This window comes from Phascolarctos cinereus, unplaced genomic scaffold, assembly GCF_003287225.1.
Source record: "Phascolarctos cinereus isolate Bilbo 61053 unplaced genomic scaffold, phaCin_HiC Scaffold_7;HRSCAF=346, whole genome shotgun sequence".
In the NCBI taxonomy this organism is placed as follows: Eukaryota; Metazoa; Chordata; class Mammalia; order Diprotodontia; family Phascolarctidae; genus Phascolarctos; species Phascolarctos cinereus.
Window position 1 is genome coordinate 2713675 of NW_027556180.1, and position 24189 is coordinate 2737863.

The 24189-nt window shown below is 46.6% G+C and overlaps 1 protein-coding gene across 1 annotated transcript in view; it reads left to right on the forward strand.

Annotated features, from left to right (window-relative positions):
• The window catches only part of ACAP2 (ArfGAP with coiled-coil, ankyrin repeat and PH domains 2), a 127111-nt gene extending 103672 nt beyond the window's left edge, over window positions 1–23439 (forward strand). The window contains exons 17-23 of the mRNA XM_078147493.1: window positions 8376–8575; window positions 9499–9591; window positions 10314–10501; window positions 11235–11344; window positions 12638–12748; window positions 14679–14740; window positions 19639–23439. Of these exons, the coding sequence (XP_078003619.1) occupies window positions 8376–8575; window positions 9499–9591; window positions 10314–10501; window positions 11235–11344; window positions 12638–12748; window positions 14679–14740; window positions 19639–19739 (865 nt within the window). The 3' untranslated portion in view covers window positions 19740–23439. The remainder of the gene's footprint in view (window positions 1–8375; window positions 8576–9498; window positions 9592–10313; window positions 10502–11234; window positions 11345–12637; window positions 12749–14678; window positions 14741–19638) is intronic.
• Window positions 23440–24189: the final 750 nt, after the last annotated feature.

The following is a 24189-nucleotide window of genomic DNA, read 5'->3' on the forward strand; positions in this document are numbered from 1 at the left end:
TTGCTCCATTCTGATTTTTAAGGAAGTATTTTCTTCAGTGAGCTTTTGGATTTCCTTTTCCATCTGGCCAGTTCTGCTTTTTAAGGCATTCTTCTCATTAGCTTTTTGGACCTCTTTTGCCATTTGGGTTAGGCTGTATTTTTTTTTTTAACATTCTCGTGTATTTATTGAATTCCCACAACAGATAACACTCTGCCTACCCTTCTGAATTGGTTCTAAAACAGATTTGACATTAGATGAAATAGTGTTCTACAGGGTGCTAGTTTCATAAGAATAATGTTATTTATGTTACAAATGGGCAATCAGCTGGCTGACCTTAGGTCAATATTTTCCAACATTATGATGCTTTTAAAAATGATGTATTAATGGTGTTCACCTGAAATTACATTGGTTGAAGAAAAGGTTGTTTGGGTATGCCTGTACACACCCAATCTTCTGAATAAAGAAGAAATATGATTCTGGCCCTCAGGTTGTTTATCATTCAGTCAGTCAATAAGCACCTGCTGTTTATTAAGAGCCTATTATACATCAGGCGCTATGCCAAATGCTGAGGATAGAAAGAAAAACCAAAGACAGAATTGAGTGCTTGCTCTGAAGGAGCTCACAGTCCAGTGGGGAAGACAACATGCAAACAGCTATGTACAGACAGGTTATATACAGGATAAATCAGAAATAATCCAAAGAGAGAAGGCGCTAGAACTAAGGTAAATTGGGAAAGGTGGGATTTTTAGCTAAGACTTGAAGGAAAGCAGGGGTGTTCAGAAGAAGAGATGAATAGGGAAAACATTCCAAGCTTGGACAAGAGCCAGTGAAAAATGCCCAGAATTGGGAGGTGAAGGTTTTTTGTTTCAGGAAAAGTTTAGCTAGCGAGATAGAACTAATATCCCCAAAGTGCTCAGGACAAGTAGGTGTTACCAGCACGTGACGAAAATGATACTGGATTTATAGTCAGAGGACCTGGGCCCAGCTCTAAATATGTGGTCCAGTTAACTCCTAGGAAAGTTCAGTTAATGAAGAGATTGATCCCTGAGGACTGGAGTTGCTAAAGCACTTAGAGGAGTTAGAAAGTCAGCCACATCTGGCATCGTCTTGATTTCAAGGGCTTCTGTGACATAATTGGGCAAATATAAGCTCCCTGAGGGCATGAACTATTTCTTTTCTTTTTTTTCTTAATATTCTTAACACCTTGGATTGTATTTTTCACATAGAAGGCACTTGAAAGTGCTTTTTAACCTGAATTAGTAAAACAGTAGTAGAATAGGTATCATGTAAGATCTGTAGATAGCAGGCATGAGGCCAATGGGACAGCAGTAAAAGAAAAAAATTTAAAAGCCCAAGACATTAAACTATGATAACTCAACTAGCCACAGCTATACTTCCCAATGTAAGGTAAATTCCTTTTACCTTCCTGGGATCTACTAAGATTCCAACAATACTAAGAAGGGGAGGGGAGGGAGATGATGAGCATAGAATATGTAGAAGTGGTAGTTTATTTACAGCCAGCTTCTTCTCTGACCCTTAAGTCCCTAAGGAAAAAACAGTTATGATGTGTTGGGAAAAGAGGCTAAGAGGAAGTAGCAACATGGCTCCTGTCTTCAATGACATTTTGTCAACCTCCTCAGGACCCAGCCTACAGTCCCATGTAGGGTAGGTCAGGATCCATTGAATCAGGAAAGCTATAAAATTTGCATGTCATAATTTGGGGGTGAGAAGGAGTGGCTTTTACCCACAGGGGCTCATTTCTAGTGGAAAACTAAAGTGTCTTCTTTCTGAGGCAAAAATGACCATTTTTCATTCTTGGAGACCATGAGTTTTCTGGATGAAAGAGTAGGCCAGAATTCTCAAAGGGACCTCTGTGTGCTTCAAGTATCAGCTTAGTAATTGTATTGTTTCCTGCCTTGGACAAAAATAACTGTGACCTTGGGTAAGTCATTCGGACTCTTTGGGCCTCAGTTTCCTTCTTTGTAAAATGACCTCTTTGATATTATAACATCTTTCCCACCTTAGCCCTATTGCCTCCGCAGTTTTCTAGCTAGACCAAATGTTTTGGCTGCCTCTGAACCTACTTTCAGGAAGGCAAGCTCTCTTAGACCATTTTCATGACCTCACTGCTCAAGGATCACCAGGTAAAGCCTTAGGTTGCCCTTTAGTACCTGCCTCACCTGTCTAAAAGGACTGGGCTAAAAAAACAGTGGGTCAGAGGCAGAAATATTCATCCCCCAGGACCTCAGATTTTCATTACAAACAGGCCAGGTAAAATGAGCCACCTCCCAGCAGGTGGCTCCTCCACCGAAGAAGAGAAAAGTAGCAACATGAGCAAGGAAAAATTCATCTAATTAAAAGTGATTTCCAGGCTGGTGGGCTGAGCATTGACTTGTACAGTTGCCTAGAATGAGACTGCACACAGAGCAAGGCCCCTAATCGTGAGGAGCAGACTGCTTAGGTTTAGGAGCTAAGAAAACAGTCTAGTTAATTTATCAGAAAATGTTTTTTCTAGCAGCTTTTAGTTAGAACCCACGATTACCTCCTGCAGAGCCTGTGACCTCATCCTTCCTCCCCTGCCCTCCCAAACTGTATATACAGGGTTTTTCCTGTTGTAACTTGACATATGGTTTACAGCAAGGAAACCGGAGTAATCTTGGAAATGAATATCAGCTCATGTTTCAGACCACATACTCAGGTGAGCACAGAGGAATGGTCTTTGTTTCATAGGAAAACAGAGTCCACAGTGGTATTATATGAAATGTCCACACAGCTTCTGGACTGGTGGAATGAACTAATGCCTGGAAAAACACCTTTTTTGCTTCTCTTGAGTCTTGTATCTGGAAGTCGAATTTTCTATTCAGCTCTGATCTTTTCATCAAGAATGCTTGAAAATCCTCTATTTAACTGAATGACCATTTTTTGCCCCTGGAGAATTATACTCTGTTTTGATGGGTAGGTGATTCTTGGCTGTAATCCTATCTCCTTTGCCCTCCAGAATATTATATTCCAAGCCCTCTGGTCCCTTAATGTAGAAGCTGCTAAATCTTGTGTTATCCTGATTGTGTTTGTGCAATACTTGAATTGTTTCTTTCTGGCTACTTGCAATATTTTCTCCTTGACCTAGGAACTCTGGAATTTGGCTATAATATTTCTAGGAGTTTTCCTTTGGGGATCTCTTTCAGGAGGTGATTGGTGGATTCTTTCAATTTCTATTTCACCCTCTGGTTCTAAAATATCAGGGCAGTTTTCCTTGATAATTTCTTGAAAGATGATGTCTGGATTCTTTTTTTGATCATGGCTTTCAGATAGTCCAATAATTTTTAAATTATCTCTCCTGGATCTGTTTTCCAGGTCAGTTGTTTTTCCATTGAGATATTTCACATTGTCTTCTATTTTTTCATTCTTTTGGGTTTGTTTTACAATGTCTTGATTTCTCATAAAGTCACTAGCTTCCAATTGCTCTATTCTAATTTTTAAGGAAGTATTTTCTTCAGTAAACTTTTGGACTTCCTTTTCCATCTGGCCAGTTTTGCTTTTTAGCGCATTCTTCTCCTCATTGGCTTTTTGGACCTCTTTTGCCATTTGGGTTAGGCTATTTTTTAAGGTGTTATTTTCTTCAGTATTTTTTTGGGTCTCCTTTAGCAAGCTGTTGACTTGTTTTTTGTGATTTTCTTGCATCATTCTCATTTCTCTTCCCAGTTTTTCCTCTATTTCTCTTACTTGCTTCTCAAAATCCCTTTTGAGCTCTTCCTTGACCTGGGATTGATTCATAGTTTTCTTGGAGGCTTTGGATGTAGGAGCTTTGACTTTGTTGTCTTCTTCTGGTTTTGATCTTCTTTGTCACCAAAGTAAGATTCTATGGACTGACTTTTTTTGAGAGGTTTGCTTATGATCCCAGCCAATTACTTGAGTTGTAAACTCTTTGTTAAGGTAGGGGTCTCCTTCCAGTGTGGAGAAGGTACTGTCCCATGCTTCAGGGGTTTTGTGCAGCTGTTTTCGGAGATAACTTCTAGGAATCTGTAAATTTTCAGTTCTTCCAAGGTGGTATCATAAGGGTCGAGGTGTTTACTGTTTTCCTGGCCTATGCTCTGGTCTGTGAGTGACCACAAGCACCCTTTTCTGCCTTGGAACTGTGAGGAGGATTTCATCTTCACCACCACAAGCTCCACCACGCCAGTGCTCCTCCTCACCCCAGGATCACCACGCAGAACTGTGACCCAGATCCAAGCACAGGCAAAGCAAGAGAATCCTGCCTCAGCACCAGCAAAGACATCCCTGCAATCCCACTCTGACCAACCACCCGATTCCCCCTCAGTCTGTGAGCCGAGAGCCCCAGAAACAGCTGCCGCCCTAGGGCTGCGCCAGGACTGATTAGGGCTGGGACCTAGCTTCTCTTTTCACCAAGGTCACAGACTTCCTACTGACCTTCTAAGTTGTCTTTGGTGTTTGTGGGTTGAGAAGTCTAGAAACCACCACAGCTGTGTGTGATTCAGTCCTCTGAGGGCTGCTCCAGGTTCACTGAGGTCTAGTCTTTGCCTCTGTATCTATGCCAAACTGGGTTCCTCTCCCAGCCCAGCGCAATAGACCTTTCCAATCAACCATCCAGGTTGTCTTGGGCTGGAAATTTGTTTCACTCTGTCTTTTTGTGGGTTCTGCTGCTCTAGAATTTGTTTAGAGCCATTTTTTATATGGTATTTGGAGGAGTTTGGGGGAGAGCTCAAGCAAGTCACTGCTTTCACTCTGCCATCTTGGCTCTGCCCCTTTCACCCCTACTTAGTAAACTCCAGTGGCTCCCTACGGCCTCCTGGAGCAAATACAAAATCTTCTGTTTGGTGTTCAGAGCCCTTCATAACCTGCTGGCTCCCCTCCCCCTCCCCCCCAATATTTTTTGATCCATTGACACTGGCCTTCTTACCGTTCCTTGAACAAGACCATCCATTCCTTGGCTCTAGGTATTTTTTCTGGCTGTCCTGACGTATGCCTGGAATGCTTTCTCCTCTTCTCTTTGTGGCTTCCTTAAATCTCAGCTAAAATCCTCCCTTCTACAGGAATCTCTTAATTCTAGTGCTTTTCCTTTCTTAATTATCTCCAGCTTTCCCTGTATGTAACTTGTTTGTACATAGGTTTTGCATGTTGTCTTCCCGGTGACTGAGCTACTTTAGGGCAGAGACCATCTTTTGCCTTGCTTTCAGTCCCCTGTGCTTAGCACAGTGCCTGGTACGTAGTGGGCACTGAATAAATGTTTACTCACTGACTGGCAGCAGAGGGGTCACAAAGGATGAGGACTTAGGCCGAATCAATCTGATTAGGTCATTCATAGATGGATGGTTACTTTTTAAAGAGCAGTTTCACTTGGGTCTTGAGGTCGGAAGCCAGAGATCAGAGTGCTGAGGAGTGAGAGGAGAGGAAGGAAAGACTATATCAACAGCTTTTTCTTTTCATTTGACTGTGAGAGAAGCGTTATCAGATGATAGCTGAAGGGGAGAGTAGGGGCAGGTGAAGGTTTTTCAATGATGGATGACATGGGCATGTTCTGGAGGCAAAGAATGAAGGAAGGAAACATTAAGTACCTCCTATATGTACCTGCTTTGATTAATGTTTAATTTTGTTTATGTGCCAGGCAGCGCTGAGTGCTTTACAGACGTGACCTTATTTGATCCTCAGAACAATCCTGTTAAATAGGTGCTATTATTATTCTCATTTTACAGTTGAGGAAACTGAGTCAAACAGAGGTGAAGTGATTAGTCTAGGGTCACACGGTTAGCAAGTGTCTGAAACCAAATTTTAACCCAGGTCTTCCTGACTCCAGGCCCAGCGTTCTAGACACTGTAGCACCTCCTAGGAGCCTCAAGAAGGAAGCAGTAGGGAGGGAGGGAAAGGTCGAAAATGAGAGAGAGGCATGATTAGGGTGGCTCTCTGCTGGAGAAGAAGGGAAAGGATGGGATCAAGACAACATGTGGAGGTCTTGGTCTTGGCAGAGAGAAGGGTGATTGTCAGAGACTGGGGGAAGAGAGTGGATTATGATGTCAGACTGGGGGAAGGTAGTGAGGAAGATGTTGAAGGATTTTGAGATAAAAAAAGGGTGAAGGAGGCTTATGTTAAGTAACCTCCGTTGTCTTAGTAAAATAAGAGGCAAAATGAGAAAGTCGGTCAATCAGTAAACATTTATTAAGGGTCTGCTGTGTACTAGGCACCGTTTTGAGAGCTGGCAGGACAAAAGGAGGCAAAAGGCAGTCCAGGCCCTCAAGGAGCTTACAGTCTAATGGGGGAGCCAACCAGAAAACAAATATGGACAAAGAAGCTATACGCTCATCAGTGGCAGACAGTCAGTGTGGGAGGTGGGACCTGAGGAGGAAAAAGAAGCTCTGGGATGGCTTCCACAGTGGGGAAAGGGGTAGCAAATCAATTAGGAACAAATGATTACCTTCCATCAAGGAGGGCCCAGCTGAAGGGAGATCCAAGAGTGTCTTAGAGAAGAAGGCCTTGGTATTGAAACTTGGGTTACCACACATGTTGCCATATTTAATTGAGCACATGTTCTCTGTGGAAAATAGGAAGGCATCTCATTGTTGTGGTTGGATTTAGGAGTGGCAGGTCTTCAAGCCTGGTCCAGTCTATGCTGGCCTTGGCAGAGGTGGAGAATCTGACCCCTGCTGTTTCCTCCAACACTTATTTTCTTTTTGCTTGTTTCCATTGCTTCTTGCCTGTTGGCCTTCTCTCTTTGAACCATTCCAGCCATACCCAGGCAAGCCCTTTTCTGTGTTGGTGAGATCCTTCCACTCACTGCTCACCTAGCCTGGTGTTTTTCTCCAGTTTTTGCAGCTCATTCATTTTCACAATACAATTTCATTATATTATTTCTCCAGTTTTTTTAATGTTGTGTAAATAGTTGGTCACTTCAGGCTCTGTCATCATTATCAGAAATGGGGACTGTCTTTGCTAATGGAGATTGCAACTTCTCCAGGTCTTCTCATCTTGACTGTAGATAAAATACAAGAAGTTCTCAGACCATCAACAGTATTTTAATTGAAGGAGACTCATGTGCATGTCTGCCTGGATCTCATTGTGTTAGTCATTTCAGAACTTTGACTGTTTGTTTCCACTTTGCATCTGCATTTCACTTTTCTCTGTGATGACGTTTCTCTGGTGGCCGTAGATATTTTTCAACTAGATGTGCTTTCCTCCTCTAAAATACCAGACAGATGTCCCCTCAACCAGGGCTTTGTGTTAAGAGCACAAAAGAACACCTGTTTAAAATTGGGATTTTTTTTAACGTGGGTTGGCATTTGCGTTCTCTTCTGAGCATGCCATCCTTTTTATGAATTTTTTTTTAAAGGCAATTCGAGTTAAGTGATTTGCCCAAGGCCACACAGCTAATAAGTGTCAAGTGTTTAATCTGAGGCCGGATTTGAACTCAAGTCCTCCTGACTTCAGGGCCAGTGCTCTATCCACTGCACCACCTAGCTGCCCCCTTTTTATGAATTTTGAGAAGCAAAAATGTGACTTGTTGCATCATTCATCACATACTTAACTGCTTTTAAGTGTTTTTCTCCTGCAAACCACAGTTCCAGATACTTGGGAAGGTAGAAAATTCTAAGATACTTCGATTACATTGACCCTGAGAACAGACAGAAGCGTAGATGTCAGTCCCATGCAGCAGCATCTACTGAAGTACATCAGAGAGAGGCCATGTGTGTGTTCTAGGTGAACCAAAGACCACAGCTGGATGGGAGGATGGTATTTGCCAGAATGAAAAAATAAATTCTTCCTCAAGTTCCTTGCGGCCGGGGATTGCATGTTCTACTTTCCTGTGCTCTCTATTAACCATACTGAAGTCTGGCTCATGGTACTTAATGGAGTGCTTCCTAAGTGCCTAGTGTTTGAGTCCTTGACGTTGAAAAGGAGATGAGCAGGTATTCTAGGTGCCTAAGAAAAAAATGGGAGTTCTATGGGCATGGCCAGACCATAGATAGAGCAGGGAAGTTTCACAAGACTTCAGGGGCAACAGGAAATCACTGGAGGGTTTTGAGCAGCGAAGTGGCCTGACTAGATCCATCTGTCTTTTATTCTGGCCTGGCCTCATGATATCCTTGGTCTATGGAACCTACCTTCTAGCCAAGAGAGCTGCCTGGGGCACCAAGGGGTTAAATGCCTTGCCTTGGATGCCCCAGTCAGTGGTATGGGAGCTTGGGCTTAAAGCCTTCAGGGCAATTTGAGTCAGCCATGGCGTAAAGCACGAGTTGGGGGGGAAAGGTAGCATCCTAAGCTCTCTGTGCAAAAGAATATAGCTATGCTCAGAGAATGACCAGAAGTGTTTAATGGTCTCTTTTTAGTTTGGACCAACAGTTATTAGGTAATTGACTGACGTATCCTCTACTTTTATGTATCAGGCAGGAGAAGGAAGCATACATCAAAGCAAAGTATGTGGAGAGAAAGTTTGTGGATAAGGATTCTGCCTCTTCTTCACCTCCAGAGGAAGGGAAGAGAGCCCCGAGCCAAGGTCGGGAGGAGAAGGGGCTCAGTACCTCCAAGCCAGCACTAGAGGACCAAATTGGGACATCAGTCAGAAGTCTAGGTGCTGATCCATTTTGTAAGTAAGCGTTGTCTCAAACATTGTGGTCAGTTATTGTAATGAATTAAATTAATGAATTGTTAGCCTAAGGCAGGCAGCCCAAGGTCCTTCTTTTTCAGCCTGCACAGGAAATGGTAGATTTCTTTGCTAGTTGTCATCCTTAAAAGAATGTCCTTTGGGGTGCAGCTATCATTCACAACGAGATGGTGGGCACATTCCAACAATCCGACTGTCATGTTTAGATAGACTGACAAAAATGCTATCTGGTTCATCGTTTTCCCCCAGACCTAACCCAAGCCAACAACTTCTTAATTACCTAACTTCCTTTTTGCTCTTTCGAAATCTCCCCCAGTAACATTCTTTCCTGCCCTTTTCCCTCCTTATTGCCTGCTTTGTGCTTTGATAACTTGCATGTACCCAGCGGTGGCTGTAAATAGCGACGAGGCCAGGCGGGAATCTCTGTTCTGTCCTGATGAGCTAGATTCACTCTTCTCCTACTTTGATACCTCTTCAAAACTACGTAGTAGTAAGTACTCCTCTCTCTAGCGGAGCCTTCCAAGTCTATAGTAGTGTTCATTGTGTGGTGGGACCATTTCTTTACCTGTGAACCCATTTGTCTTAGAGCATCACTCTGAACCATGTCAGAACCGTATCAGAATTTCAGCACTTTGCTTATCCTGACATTTTGAGAGGATCATACCCTTTAAAATGTCTTGATGTAAATAAAGGATGATTTTAGACTTTGGCGATCCATCTATCTGGATGAGCTAAGTACTTAAAAATTATAATTGTTTGGTGAATGTATTTCATTGTTTTCACATTCATTGGTGGTGGCCGAATTCTGGATGAATTGGAGGTGAGCAAGCTTCAGCATGCTGTCTGTGAAGCATATTTCCTCCATGGTAGGGGCTCATTCCTTGTTCACCTTCTGTTTTCAACAGTCAAAAGCAATGACAGTGGAATCCAGCAGTGCGCTGATGATGTCAGAGAAGGCCTGTCCTCAGTGGTTTCAGCTAATAGCTTATATGAGCCAGGTGGGTTTTTTTCCTCCAATTAAATTGTATTTAATTTGGCTTTTGCCCAAAGGTATTTCTGAAAACTCTGCTCAGTTCTTGAGAGAGTCACCAAGTAAAGCCAAGAGCAGATCAGGGAAGCCTCACTGAGGCTCTGTTCCGTAGGAAAGCCCTCCCTTACTTCTTCTGCCTTCAGGCCCAAGAATCGGTGAGAAGGTCCCACCAGCAGCCAGAGAATGGCCAGCTTTCCCCTGGTTCTTCTATCTCTTTGCCACGTTGGAAGTCCTTTCGATGCTCTTCCCTTCCAGGATATGTTAGTCTTCCCAACTGGCTTTTTTTCCCCTGACTTGTACTTGGCACCAATACTCATGACCTCCCACCTTCACCAAGTGTTGTCTCAGCAGAAGTTGGGTCCTTTCTGAGCTTCAGTGTGGAGTATCTGACCATCCACTGGGTGGTGACCATGCCATCACCCATCATTTCCATCTGGGAGGAAACCCAGAGGCCCCTTGGGGAGTTTGACCTGCAGTCTAAGGACGAAACGCCCAGCAGGCTGAGCTGCCCTTCCCCCAAGTCTGTGTGCCTTGGAGTTGGCCTCCTGGAGGCCTTTTCAGCCTCCTCCCTTGCCAGCACAAGGCGAGCATTGACTGGTGTGCTCTAGTCCAAGAAGAGCTGACTGCCAGGCCACCCTGTTAGCATTTTTGCACCATGGAACATGGCTCATGGATATGTTTCCTTTTCAGAGGGAGAAAGACGAGATTCTTCAGTATTTCTTGAATTTCAGCATCTCCATCCAGGACTCCAGCTGTACCGGGCTTCCTATGAAAAAAGGCTTCCTGCCATGGCCGAGGCATTGGCCCATGGAGCAGATGTCAACTGGGCAAATCCTGAAGAGAACAAAGCCACGCCACTCATCCAGGCCGTCTTAGGGGTAGGGAAGCCATGCACGTGCCCTTTGGTGGGGATGGCTGCAGAGAGACGGGCTGGAGCGTCCAGCTTGGGGACAGTTTCAGTGTGACTTTTGTCAGTAAGATTCAGAACTGGAAGAGACCTTGGAGGCCAACTCCCTCATATTACAGGAAGCTGAAGCCAGCCCAGGGTCACACAGCCAAGAAGTGTCTGAGGGCGAGATTTGAACTCAGATCTTCTGACTCTGAGTTGGGTGCTCTGACTTGCTGTACCCTGCGCGCCTCTGGCAATGGCAAGGAAGTGGCTCATTAAATCATGATTGAAAATGGGTCTTCTGAGGGGGCAGCCGGGTGGCACAGCGGATAAAGCACCGGCCCTGAAGTCAGGAGGACCTCAGACCACACACTTGACACTTGCTCGGTGTATGACCCTGAGCAAGTCACTTAACCCCAATTGCCTAAAAAAAAAAATGGGTCTTCTAGGTTACATTCCTGGCTAATTAAGCTTTTCTGTTGTCATTGTACCTAATGAGTTGGAATTGCCAAGACTCAAAGTGTGCCATCTGACGGAGCCACTGAGAGTGAAGAGACTTGGCCTTTGGGGCAGGTGACTGGCTCTCAGGGGAGGGGGAGCCTGGGGCAGGAGGGGCGTTCTTTGTTGTTTGTCTTCAGGCCGGAGCGGAGGTGTTGTCAGGGCTAGTCTGGGAAATGTTGGGTCCTTGCTGCGTTCCCACTTTCTCCTTCATCATGTCCTAGGGCTCCCTGGTCACCTGCGAGTTCCTCCTGCAGAATGGTGCAAACGTGAATCAACGGGACACCAAAGGGCGAGGCCCACTGCACCACGCCACCGTGTTGGGGCACACTGGGTAAGAGCCGTGAGTTACGGGCAGCACTTTTGCCGTGTTATTTCAATAAGATGGAATTTGAAAGGGGGAGAAAAACAAAGTCAGCTCACCTCAGTCTCCCGTGTTTGAAAAAAGCCTTGGGGCCGTTTTTGACTCTCTTCCCTGCATCATCTCTCATCTCAGTCACTGAGCCAGTTACTGAAAAAGCTCTGGGGTCTCTCTATTCCCACTGTAGATATCCCGGCTCGTTGAGTCAGGGAGCAGTTTTTGAGCTCATACTGTGTGCCAGGCACTGTGCTGGGAATCTCTGCCCCTGCCATATGTTCTAGTGAAGTAGAAGGAAGATGACATGGTGGGGAAGGCTGTAGAAGGTGGGGTTTGGACTGAGTCTTGAAGGTCGCCAGGGCATCTCAAAGGCAGAGGTGAGGAGGCAGGGTGCTCCAGGACTGGGGGATGGTCAGTGGAGAGGCGTGGAGAGGGGAAATGGCAGCGGTATTATTCACCAGGCCCTGTTGTCATCCGCCATGCCTTCCCAAAGACCTTCACTCAAAAGGAAGGGTTTCCTTCCTTCTGCATCGAAGTAGCAGTGGCATTTTTTAGCTCCAGTCTCTACAGTAACGCCTGGCTTGTGACTCAAGAGGAGGCCCGTTAGGTTGACAGTCAAGGCTCATAACCTGAGTCGAGGCTCATGGCCAGCTCATCTCCCTTATGCTCTTGGGGCATGAGGCTCTGTGCACTGACCAGAAGCCCCAAAGGAAATGGCAGCTTGTTTCTCAGCCCTTCAGCATGGTCACCCCTTCCCTTGGTGAAGAGCCAGCCAACCCCTCTGGGCCCTTTCCATCTTGTGGGGCCCTTGTTCGGAAGTTGTCCCGCCCGTGGGCCCCTGGTGTTTCTCCCTCTTCCCTCCTGCCCCCGCTCCTGGCTCACCGTGGGCCCCGTGTTCTTTTTGGCCGCTCCTGGAGTGGAGGGTGCCATGAGAGAAGCCCCAAGGCTGGGTTCCCTTCAACATGTGGCATTTTAGTCCTCTCCATCGGACATAATAGGGCCCTTTGGCCTTGGTCTCTAGGAATGCCCCCTGCCCACCTTTGCCATTTAGAAAAGGTGGGTTGAAATCCCCATTTTGCTGGATTTTAAGCTAGATTGGAAGATTAAAGATTGTCATTTGTATAACTCTACATCCCCCTCATGTACCCCTTGTACCTGGGCACTCCCTTAATGCCATGCTCCCTGTTGAAAAGATACTCTTTGTGTAAATGGAGTCACTTGCCTTCCTAAGACCAGTCTGGGCTTGCGGGGCTCACTTTTTTTACACAGGCAAGTGTGTTTGTTCCTGAAGCGAGGTGCCAACCAGCACGCCACGGACGAGGAAGGGAATGACCCATTGAGCATTGCCGTAGAAGCCGCGAATGCAGATATCGTGACCCTGTAAGTCGGCTTTGTCACGCTAAGAATGACCAGGAGAGATGGAGGCTGCCTCGCCTGGGGCGGATGCATTAGAAGTGGGTTGGGGAGCCCCTGATGAGATCTCTCTTCTGCGCGCCACGCAGTCAGAATGTGAGGAAGATGTCTGGGATCTCCTTGTCACATATTCACATCTCAGAGAGTGAGAAAAGAAGACACCCCTTCTCAGGGTCTGGCAAGGGAATGGAATGGCATGACTGAGGCACGAGCTTGCCAGCAATATGGCGGGGCAGTATGGGAGCTCTGAAGAGTTGGACCAGTGGTGTGGCAGTATCTCTTGGAAGCACTGAAGAGACACAGGGAGGGGGAGTGAAGACAGAGAGAGGGCCCAGAGACAAAGGGAGAGGCGGAAAGAGGGAGGGACACCCAGGGACAGAGGGGGAAAGAGAGAGACACCCAGAGACAGGGGGAAAGAGAGAGAGATGCCCAGAGACAGAGGGAGAAGGGGAAAGAGGGAAGGACACCCAGGGACAGAGCGAGGAAAGAGAGAGACACCCAGGGACGGAGGGGGAAAGAGAGAGATGCCCAGAGACATAACGTTTGTGCCAGGGCCCCCCCATCATGCCCTGACCCTCACTCCAGATCTCCTGGCATTACGTCAGTACTCTGGCTCTATGTCTGCCTCCCCTCCATCTGGTCCTACATCTCTTTGACAGCTTTTATGGTATTGGGGGGGTATTCCCCAGTGTGTGTGCCAGCAGGGCTGTATAGTATGATTCTCAACACTTTGGCCACCTCAAGGAATGCTGGTGCGAGGTGGGGTCTCTGTTTCGGGGCAGGTTGCAGTCACTGAACGCTCTGCAGTTTGCCCCTACTTGTCTTTCTCTTCCCTCCTGAGCACAGGACTCAGCCAAGCCTCCTTACCTGTCCATCGTGACAGACAAGAGATGGGGGGCATGTGTTCACATGCTGAGAACCAGGGATAAGGGTCGAACAGGTTGCGTGTGCCTCTGGCGTTTTCTCAGCAATAACAGATCCAAAGAAAAGCGTCTGCTGGGGCTGCCTTATTTGTGAAGGCTTTGTGGGAGGAAGGCTGGGGGAGATGAATGGTGGCCTGTAGCCACGGTGGCGAACCTTTGAGGCGATGTCCCCACTGAGGCGTCCATATGCCTTCAGATTTGCTCTTTGGGGCTCCCCCGAGAACGCAGCAGCCGTGTCTTGGAGGTTGGCTCTTTGTGTGGGGTTTCTGCACAGACATGCTTAGAGGTTGGAAGAATGCTTTCTTTTCAGTTGCACATTTTTCTGAGAGGACCAACCATCTTTGGTCCAGCTCCTGGCCACACTGACTTTTCTTTAGTGGAAGTCAGGGCAGCCTCAGCAGCCGTGGTCACTTCACGAGTAGCCTAGCCACAGAGAGGGAAGTGTGCTGGGCCCCAGGAGCGCTTCCTTTCAGCCTGGCCTCGGGCTGGATGAGCTCGGAAGCTGTCCAAGTGCTTACAACACCAGGGATCAGGAAGCTTGTGTTCTTTATGCACAGCTTATGAGAACAGATATGGCAAAATCAGGATTTTATTGATAAGACTTTTGAAATCTCCAGAGCAGATTGCGGGCCACACGTGATTTGGCTTGCCTTTAATCCCAGCTGCAGGGAGGCTGAGGCTGGCAGATGGAGTGAGCCACTGGGGGTCCCCACAAAGTCTGGCATCAGTCCAGTGAAGCCCAAGGAGGTCAGGCATTCCTGTGTATGGCTGCTGCCTTTCTTGGCAGACCCAGCCTCACCTGAAGAGGTGGATTGTGGGTGTGGGGCCGTGGAAGCCCAGCTCGAGGCACTGTCCCCAGGGCCCTAAGCAAGGTCCGCCTGCGCTGTTGGGTGCTATGTTTCATACATAGGTAACCTGAGCTTATAGCTGCTCTGGTTTATCTCAGTAACTCTTCTTTTTTCTTTTAACCCAAGGTTGCGTTTGGCCAGAATGAATGAAGAGATGCGGGAGTCTGAAGGACTTTACGGACAGCCAGGTCAATATTCTCCTAATAATCACACAGAGATGCAATATAAGAAATGCATTCAGGAATTTATCAGTTTACAGTTAGAAGATCCATAATTCTTAGGAAAAATATGTTACCTTGGTACAATAGTGTTTTTTAACTTGACTTGTTAAGTTGTGAATTTCTTGGCTGATACATGTACAGTATTCAGTGGCTTCTCCAGGGGCTCCTTGCCAGGCCTTTAGATACCTTCTTACCTGACAGTCCAGAAGGCAGCTCCCTCCTGCCCACTGTGGACTTCCCTTCTCTGCTGTTTGTCTTTCTTCCATCCTTAAATATTCCAGTGAGGGGTCAAGGATGGCCAGGGCTGCTTGGCACACCCATGGGGCAACAGAGCAGGCATTTTCTAACGAGCATACCCCTGGAGGAGCCTCTTGTCAGGTGGGGAAAACAAAGTGATTCCACGATTCAGGTAACCAAGTCCTTCATTGGCCAAAGAAATCCTAGTCTTTTTGGTATGTGGGGAAAAGTCAATTTGGGAAATACAAAAGAAAAAAGTTGACTAAATTAAGAAATGTTTGTATGTCATCAAACAAAAATAGCTAATTTGGGAGGCTTTGAAATAAAACTCTCAAGTCAGTAGGCCATAACGGGACTCAGTAGCTAGTTTATGGACAGAAGGATGTATGGGGGAAGGCTTAGCTGTGTTTCGGGATTTGGCATGTCCAGAAAGCACAGTAAGTGATGAAATGTGTTTAAAATATTGTTTCCAAACTTGTTTAGTTGAGCAAAATCTTGACTTGCCAACCTCCTCCGTTCTCAGAAGGAGTAGTCCTGGGTCCCACGATGAGTCAGCATGCGGAGCTGGAGGCCCCTCCAGCCTGGTCAGTCGTCCACACTTGGTGTTCTCCAAGACGAGAGTTGTTAGCAGAGGCCTCTCCTGCCATTACGTTATTTTAGTCTTAGTGATCCATTGAACACTTCACCTCCATGTCCACTTTGGTTAGATTTTCAGGTTCTCATGCCTGAGAGGCGAGCTTGAGCCACTAATGTGGGACACACGAACACGACCTAGCTTGCCCTGATGGGCTTTTTAGTCTTGCACGCAGGAGGCCTCCCTTATTTGCTGGCCCTTCCCTGACAGAGGGCACTTACTTGGGCATTAAATAGCATGCTGTCCTAGTGGACGTTTAAATTGAGAAGCCAAACAGAAAGCCGCTGTTTTCTCCGAGGGTTGTATTAACTTGTTAAGGGTCGAAGTGGAGGCTGAGGCCTCCAGAAGATGGGCGGGTCTGGCTGGCTTTTGTCCTACGGCTCAGACTCTGAAGATGCTGGGCTATGAATTAGGTGCCAGTTGGGTTTTCAGCTGTGGTTCTGAAGGTCACCCATCAGTCTAAACTTGAATTGTGAGATTTTTATATCAGACATTTAAATTATCATATACTTAGTAGGCCGCTTTTGAGGCCTCTGTGTTTAAGCACTTTAAAATAGAAAAGAGAGAGAGAGACTGTATATGTGTGTGTGTGTGTGTGTGTGTGTGTGTGTGTGTGTGTGTGTGTGTGTGTACACACATATATATGTATATGTATATATCAAACCTGACATTTATAAAATAGGCAACTTTCAGGTTTTCAGAATTCCCCTGAAATTCTAGACTGCCACCATTTGGTCAGCTGGCCCTTCTCCTGTTGTATTTGCTGACGAAGTTCTCTTCCCCTGTCTTTGGTGTGAATTTGGGGGCTGGGGAGCAGGATGCTAGGATTTGCAGGGGGCTGCCTTCCTGGTGTCCCCCCACAGCCCTGGGGCTGTACTGCTGGTACCACTGTCGACCCTCTCAATGCCTTCCTTGGACCTTTCTGGGTTCAAAGTAGAGAAAAGGTGATTTTATTAGTTTGTTTAACTGGAAATCTAAAACGCTTTCTAAAGAAGCATCTTCCTCCACATTTTACATTTGGACAATTTTAAGAATAGCTTACTAGAGTGAGAGCAATATTGCCAGAGTAAAAAGGAGATGTTGCCGGTCTTTGGGTCCCCTTTCTCTCATGGAAAGCTCAGTATTTTCTCTGGGTGTTGAGGGAGCCCACACGCTTGAGCCCAGGCAGCCCCCTTGTCTCTCTGACAAAGTGACAGCCTGCTCTTTGGCCTCTGCAAGGCTGCAGAGGAAAGGTCTTCAGTGGTGGCTCATCAGGTAACCTTCATTTGTAACTCTGGGCTGGAAGGGGAAGTTGGCTCTCTAACTTGGCCTGGTAGGACCTTCCTTCAGGTTTGTAGGGCCAGGGCTTCCTGCTCACTTAGAAGGGGAAGGGAGACATAAATTACAGTTTTGCCAAGTGAATCCCTCTGATCCCTTCCCATAATTCTGGGGAGCCCTGACTGAGAGAGTGAGGCCTCACCATTGCTAAAACCTGTTTGGATCGGTCTCTCAGACACAGTAACACCCCACACCACGCCCAGTTTGCCTAAGCAGTCGGGGATGTGTCCAAAGGGGATCTTGTGCTCAGCCCCGTCACACGGAATGACTGCCCCACTAGCTGGAGTCCCTTCAGGCATTGTGTCGAGGGCAAGCACAGCTCCAGTTAGCCTTGAAGGAGAAGCTTCCCCAAAAGCTGTATAGCAGTGGTCAGGCTCCGAGGGGAAGTGGCCGTGTGCATTCAGCACCCCATAAGTAGAAGCAGGGGGCTGAGCATCAAGTGTTGGGTGGGCCTCAGTACTTTTCAGAAACCCAAACGAGGGAGCTCCCACTTGATGGGAGAGAGAGATTTCAGGGGTGCCCTGGCCTGGGAATCTTTCATTAAGGTAAGCGCTGTTGTATAAGCATTGAAATGGGTCTCGGGAGGCCTCCCAGCAGGAGTGGTACTGCTTGATGTTCTCTCAGAAGTCAGGAGGAGGCAGCCAGCCTGCCTTTTGGGTGTTGAGGCAGTTTTAAGTGACCAGATACTGGTTTGTTCCAAAGCCTGTCTGTTACTATGCACGTTGCATGGATCTCATCATTCCATTTCTTCCAGACACTCCATTTAAGGCCCTCACTGTTGGAGAGCAGGTGGATGAGGAAAAGTAGGGTTCAGGTGTCCATTTCTTGTTAGTGTATGTGCGTGGGTGAGCATGTGTGTCCCTCCTGCTGCGGTTGTGTCCGGGCATTGGCCATGTGGGACCTCGCCATGGGCAGTGGTCCTTCCAGAGGGGCCGGTTGGGGGTGCTGGCCGGCGTGGCCAGGAGCTGAAGGCAGCTCCTCTTCCCTGCCAGTGTGTCCTGGGCCCTTTCTGGGCTCTGGTGGGCCTCCTTCCCAAATGTCTTCCATGTGCCTCTTCTGTTGCCTTTGTGTTGAAGAGTAAAGCCTGTGCTCCTGTGCTCGAGTATTTTTGTATTAAACTGACCTGCACTTTAAACACACTTTTTGAAAGGTCCAGTACCAGACTCTGGTTTAAACAATGGGGAAGAATGCTTTTTGCACTGTTTACAATGAGTATTTTACTGCAGCCATTAAGATAAGGGAAACTTGGTTAAACCTCTCTTTTCTAGAATCATTCCTCTTTGGTCACCTCCTCCTCCTTCTCCTTGTAAGGGCTTGGTCACTCCCTGTTGGAGGTGGGGGTCTGGGCAGGGAGGCGGGATGTCCCACTGCTTCCTCTGTTAAACCAGTGGAGTATGGCTCCTGCCGGCTTGGTCCTCTCCTTACCTGACGCAACAGTGGCCACTGCCAGCTCTCTCAGCTCCTTTGCATTCATTCAGACACAATATCCAATTACTCGGGTTTCAGCTCAGGAAGAATCCCTGGCGCTAACTCAGAAGTCAGTAGACTGGCTTCCGTAACTTCCAGAGAAATTTATTTTCATGTAGAATGTGCATGAAAGGAGACTGTTAAAGGATTCTCCTTCCTCTCAGATCAGACATCCGAGGGTCAGATAAGTAGGACATGCTGCGATCCTCCCCCCCCCCATTTTGAATGATCCCTCTGGTTTGGGAGAAGCTCAGCCTCGTTCCTTGTTCCGCACCCCTGCCCACAGGGAGCCTACTGTCGCTCCCATGGCTTTGCCACGAGGCCCAGGGCACTGGGGAGGCCCTGAGAACAGGAACAGTATTCCAAGCTCCTGCACATGTCCCCTGCCCCCCCACTCGCGTAATAATGCAGCTCTGGACCAAGGGCTGGCACTCCTCTGTCCGGGGAGGCCTCTGTGTGCGTATCTCAAGGGATGCCAGTGCTGCTCCATTACTTGGCCACGTTGTCAGAGTACCCCTTTATTCAGCTGTTCCTGGGAAGAGAAGAGCCTGCTTCCATGCCCCCAGTCCAGCTGCTCTGGCTCATGACAAGCCCTGAGGGGAGATGCAGGCAGGGAACCCCAAAGGGCTGGCCTTGGTCCCCAGCCATGTGTCGCCACTTTACTCACCACCAGAGACCTCAGGGGCCACCTAGCTCAGCCCCCTCCTTTCACAGATGGGGCAACTGAGGCCTGAGGAGGCAGAGGGACTTGTCCAAGGTCCCACAGGTAGTGGGCGTCCCACAACGGATGCTTTCTGTCGTCAGAGGGCTGGTTTGGTTTTTTGTCATTTCCTAAATAGGCTTTCGTGGGCTTGGGCCTTTGAGCCTCTTTCTGAGTTTCACAGAAGTGCTTTGTGTTCAGCCAGTCCTCAGAATGACTGCTTCTGCCGTGTCCCTAAATGCGTTGGTCCTCGGTTCATTGCCTTCTCTAACTCTACCCTTTTTTCTCTGGCTGCGTCTGAGGCCCCTTTTCCAGGTACTGGCTTTTTTCACTGTTTGCTTTCCTGTCACTTACTTTGAACTTATTTCTTGTCTCTTGACTCATGACTTTTGCTCGGTAAAATCATGAATTTCCCAGTACAAAGTTCTAATTAAGAGACATCAGATTTCATGTACATTTGCACATTTGCCCCATTTGTCTGACAAGTTTCCTCATTTTCTTTTTACGCAGGTGATGAAACTTACCAAGATATTTTCCGTGATTTTTCCCAAATGGCCTCCAATAATCCAGAAAAACTAAACCGTTTCCAGCAAGATTCACAGAAATTCTGATTTCTTTAAAGAAGGGAAACGCATTAAATCTGGTGCCCTCTTATTCACACAGCTGAAAATGCACATTTTCCTCCTGCTTCCATGCTGCACATTCAGATTTTCTAGATAGTAAATGAGTGATGGGAAAAGGTACATTCGTCACCAACTCCATGTGGAAACAGTTTTGTGAATGATTGTCTCTGCACCTCTGCCTTCCGGGAGGGGATACTGCTTTAGAGCCTGTCTGGAAGTGGGTGTGAGGGGCCTGCTTTAGGGGCTTGCTGTGCTGAAACAAGGTCAGAGCTCGGGGAAGCCTCTTAGGATGGGTCGTCGGGGGGACTTTTTTAGGGGCCATGGCCACCTCTTTCCACATGTTATGCTTAGCACATTCCTTTAACCACGTCTGCACAGCCAGAGCTCAGGGCCAAGGCTGGCTCTGTGGCCCGGCGAAGGAACGCCTTCTCATCCCCCATGCAGTAGGTGATTTTCAGAGTGAGGAAGAACGTCCCTGATCCCATGGCCCAATCCCAGGCTCAGCTCCGGGGTTCTCCAGGGTTCCTGGTGGAGAACTTTCCTGTGGTGGAGCCTGGTCCTTGGGAGTCTGTCAGCTCCGGGCCAGATTGATCAATGCAATAGAATTCCTCCAAAAATTACTTGAATATTTTCAAAATTAAGCTGTAATCAAGATGTTACTTTCGAAGTAGCTGACTAGAAAATGGAAGACTTTGGAGGTTTGTTGTTAGCCCCTGCTCCAGACGGAGTGGCAAATTTGTGTTGTTGTCTGTGTCTGGAGAGGCACGGGCTTACCTGGGCTCCTCCTCCTCAGCTCTGACCTCATGCGGAACCAACTTTCCGTCCTTTCCTCAGCTCTGACCCGCCCGGGGGGCCTGCCCCGCCCGGGCCTTAGGAAGTAGATGCATGTTCTCAGTTCACAAACTACTGATCCCAGATCTTTTCATTCCGGAGCAGCAGAGCTGTAGCTCTTGACCTTTCTAGCCCAAGGCTTCTTTCTCATGTCTAACGTCCCGGCATAGTCGCCTACGATCTCGAGGCTTCCTCTATATGTAGCCGCCCCATGTGTGTAATCGTCCCTTACTTATGAATCATGTCACTAAGGAATAAAATTGGAATGTGGACACTTGGTCTCCAAGTAGAGATTTGGAAATTTGATTTCGTTGTTGCGTAAGTGGAGAAATGATGTGTTATTTGAGTAGATTGTAATTTCCAACATTGGATTTTTAAATAGGTCACAGTTAATTACGTTATCAAGGGATTTAATATCAAATCAGGTAGTTTTATGAAGAAAAACCATGCTAGAGAAAAACGTCAGTGATCTCATTTGTTAAATTCTATCAATTAGCCAGGCTTGCCTAGTGGTCAGCAGTCACTGGTATCTTTGAGGAGTGTTAGAGATTTATTGTTTTGTCATTTTAAAATTAGGATTTAAGTCCTATTGCTTTCCTGCCATATGGCTGAGAGAAAATGTACACTTAAGTCCTGAAAGCACATTTTTATATGCCTTTAGACTGTAATTACTTCCTTAAAAATTTTAGCCTGTTTCCAGTAAAATATCTAGTGTACCTTGATTACAAAGTAAACGACTACAGCTTTGAAAGAAGAAAAAGTAATAATTTGCATAAATCAATGCAAGGGTGCACAACCAGAGCTCTCTTAAAAAACTGTTTTGAAGTCGGCTCTGGTGGCCCCCTCCCCCCCACGCCTAAGGGCTCCTAGGCCTCTGCTGCTCTGGCCACTCGGTGCTAAGCCGTGGCTTCTGGTGCTACGGGCCCCTCTCTCCTCTTGCTCCACTGCACGGGGCTGCTTGGTCACTTAGAATCCATTGAAAGCCCCAACGTCAAAGCTCAGTCTTTTCAGGGAGGACGCCACCAGATGACACATTTCTGCTGCTTGATCTCTTGGGCTGGCTGGGAGGAAACCTCAGAAGGGAGGTTTTGTAGCCCCGGTAGAGCGAATGGGCGGAAATGAATTCTGGATTCTGCTTCCCGGCACCCCATAGGCTCACGTCATTGGAGATTCATTTCAGGCCTGTGACTCATTTCCAGCCAATGCCACGTTTTGTTGTGGTTTGCTATACTACAAACCCTATGCTGTAATGGCTTTTTATCATGTGTAACACACCTGAGTTTACTAAGTTGTGACTTTGAAACGGTCGCGTGAGTTGTTGGCGGGGTCTGAAGAGGAGGCGCCTGCTCGGCCTCAGGACCGAGGGGGGTTGGGGACTGTCAGGCTCCCGCTGTTGTGGCTGCTTTTTTTTAACTCCCTCATAATGCAGATTGTCTGGCTTGTTCGCATTTTAAAAGTCAGAATGTGTAAGCAAACAGCATTCGATCTGAGAACAGAATACAGAAGGTGAAATTTATTTCGAAAGCTCTAATTTTTTAGGTTATCTGCTGGTTAAATAGTTATAATGCCTTCATTGCAACAATAGGTATATGCTCATGAATGCTTCTTTTTTTTAAATTACTTTTGGTACAGTGCTTCAAAATTCAGGTATTTCTAAGCTTCCACTGCATTACAGTGTTTGACTAGTTGACATCGGTCTTCCCTTTAGATTTAGTATCTTCTGTGCTTTCTGAAAGTTGTACATATGTGTTGAAATATGTGCTTTCATCTTCTCATGAATGAATTTTGAAATTTTCTTTTTGTTTCATGGCCTAAACAGTTTAATGATCTATAATGTCTTAAGCAGTATTTTAAAAGGTAACCTTACACATGTAGCAACATTTTTTACATTTCTTTGTAAAAAGACATGATTATAATAAACCAAAAAGATTACAACTATTTATGTTTTCATTTATGACAGAATTTAATCCCTGTTTTGAATAGTAGCAGTGTTCCCAGATGGCTACACTGTTAGTGATATTTTTGAAATTTCATGACCATTCCTTTTTTGAATATGGATATCAACTTGAAAAATGGCCTAAGCACCCAAGGCTCGCAGTGCCCCTTTGCCATGAGAACGTGGAGGCAGGGGCCCAGGCCCCTCCTCTCAGCGGTGAAATCACCGCTTGAAATAGCTTCACCTTGTGGTGATTGGCGGCTGAATAACACCCTCTCACTAACCCTCCTGGCGGACAAGGAGGGCAGCCTTGGGAAATGTGAAAACATTAACATTTTCACAGCATCAGAATTAACCTATTCAAGTATTTTAAATTGAATTTCAGTGCATCAGTTCTACAATCGATATTATTTTTCCTAGACATCTTTTCTGTTTACATAAATTTGCTGTTTGCAGGTATATAATGAGTAGTTGGTTTTTTAATTGCAAAAAATGGAGAATATTCTTTGTGTTGCATTTATCCTTTTAGCATCTTTCATATTATGTTCCATCTGATCCTGTTTTTCCCCAAAGGAAATAGAAGAACTTAGTAATAAAGCCATGTGATTGTAAGCAGGGAAAGATGGTCACCTTGTGAGGAGCTTTCTAAAGCTCTCTGCCCAGAATGGGAGGCTCAGCCCGAGCGGCTCACTGGCATTTCTTTGGGGTTTCCTGGCCCACTCCTCACTCCATGGACTTTCATTAGTCTATAGGTTGGTGTGTCAAACTTACCAGTTATTTGTTTTCATTATAAATGCAGAACCACACACGCTCTTGTTATTTTGAAATGTACATTCTGTAAGAAGTGTAAATATTGTACTGGAATAAAGACTTTGTATGCTGAAAAGCTCAAGTATTGAGTCAATAAAAACCTTCTCTCCAGCCAAGTCTTGGTTTTATTCTCCCGAGCAGCACCAGCCGGATTTCGGTTGCTTTTGGAGCGGGTTGAAAACGCTGCTGCCCAGTAGGCTATTTAAGGGTCTTGTTGTGTCATCCCCACCTCCCGATGCTGTCTCCAATCACTCTGGGTCTACTCTTTGGCTAAGAGGGCTAGTAAAATGATTTCCTCGAATCAAGAAATCTAATACTTGGAGTATGTAAGAGGTTTTCTTCTCTTTAGTGGCAACATTCGCCATTTGCCATCCTTTGTTAACCAGTGCTGGGTTGGGGCACGAGCAAGATAGAGAGGACTGTACCTACGATATTTGTTTTGCCTCTTTTCTCCCCCCTCCCTAGCCCTGATTTTCCTGTTCCCAGCCCCTCAAACACCATTCAGTGACTTAGCATTTTTAAAGGGCTTACTGTGTGGCAGGCAAAGTGTCGACTGGTGCCACCATACTAACAAGTTAGAAACCACCCCATTTCTTGCAAAGTTTGGACCCCGGGCAGACACAACTCTATTTTTGATCCCACTGGTTCTTGGTGCAAAAGGTTCGTTTTCTCTGAGTTAGAAAAGTGGGATTGGGACTCCTCTGGCCTCTATTCCATAGGGTGCCCCAGCAGACAATCAAGTCTCCCGACCTTCATGCCAGCCTTTCACCCTTCCCCCCTCCCCAGGCACACACACTGCACTGACTGTTTTCTGCTGGAGTCAGGACCAAGAGATGCCTAGCCCTCATGCCTAGCAAGCCC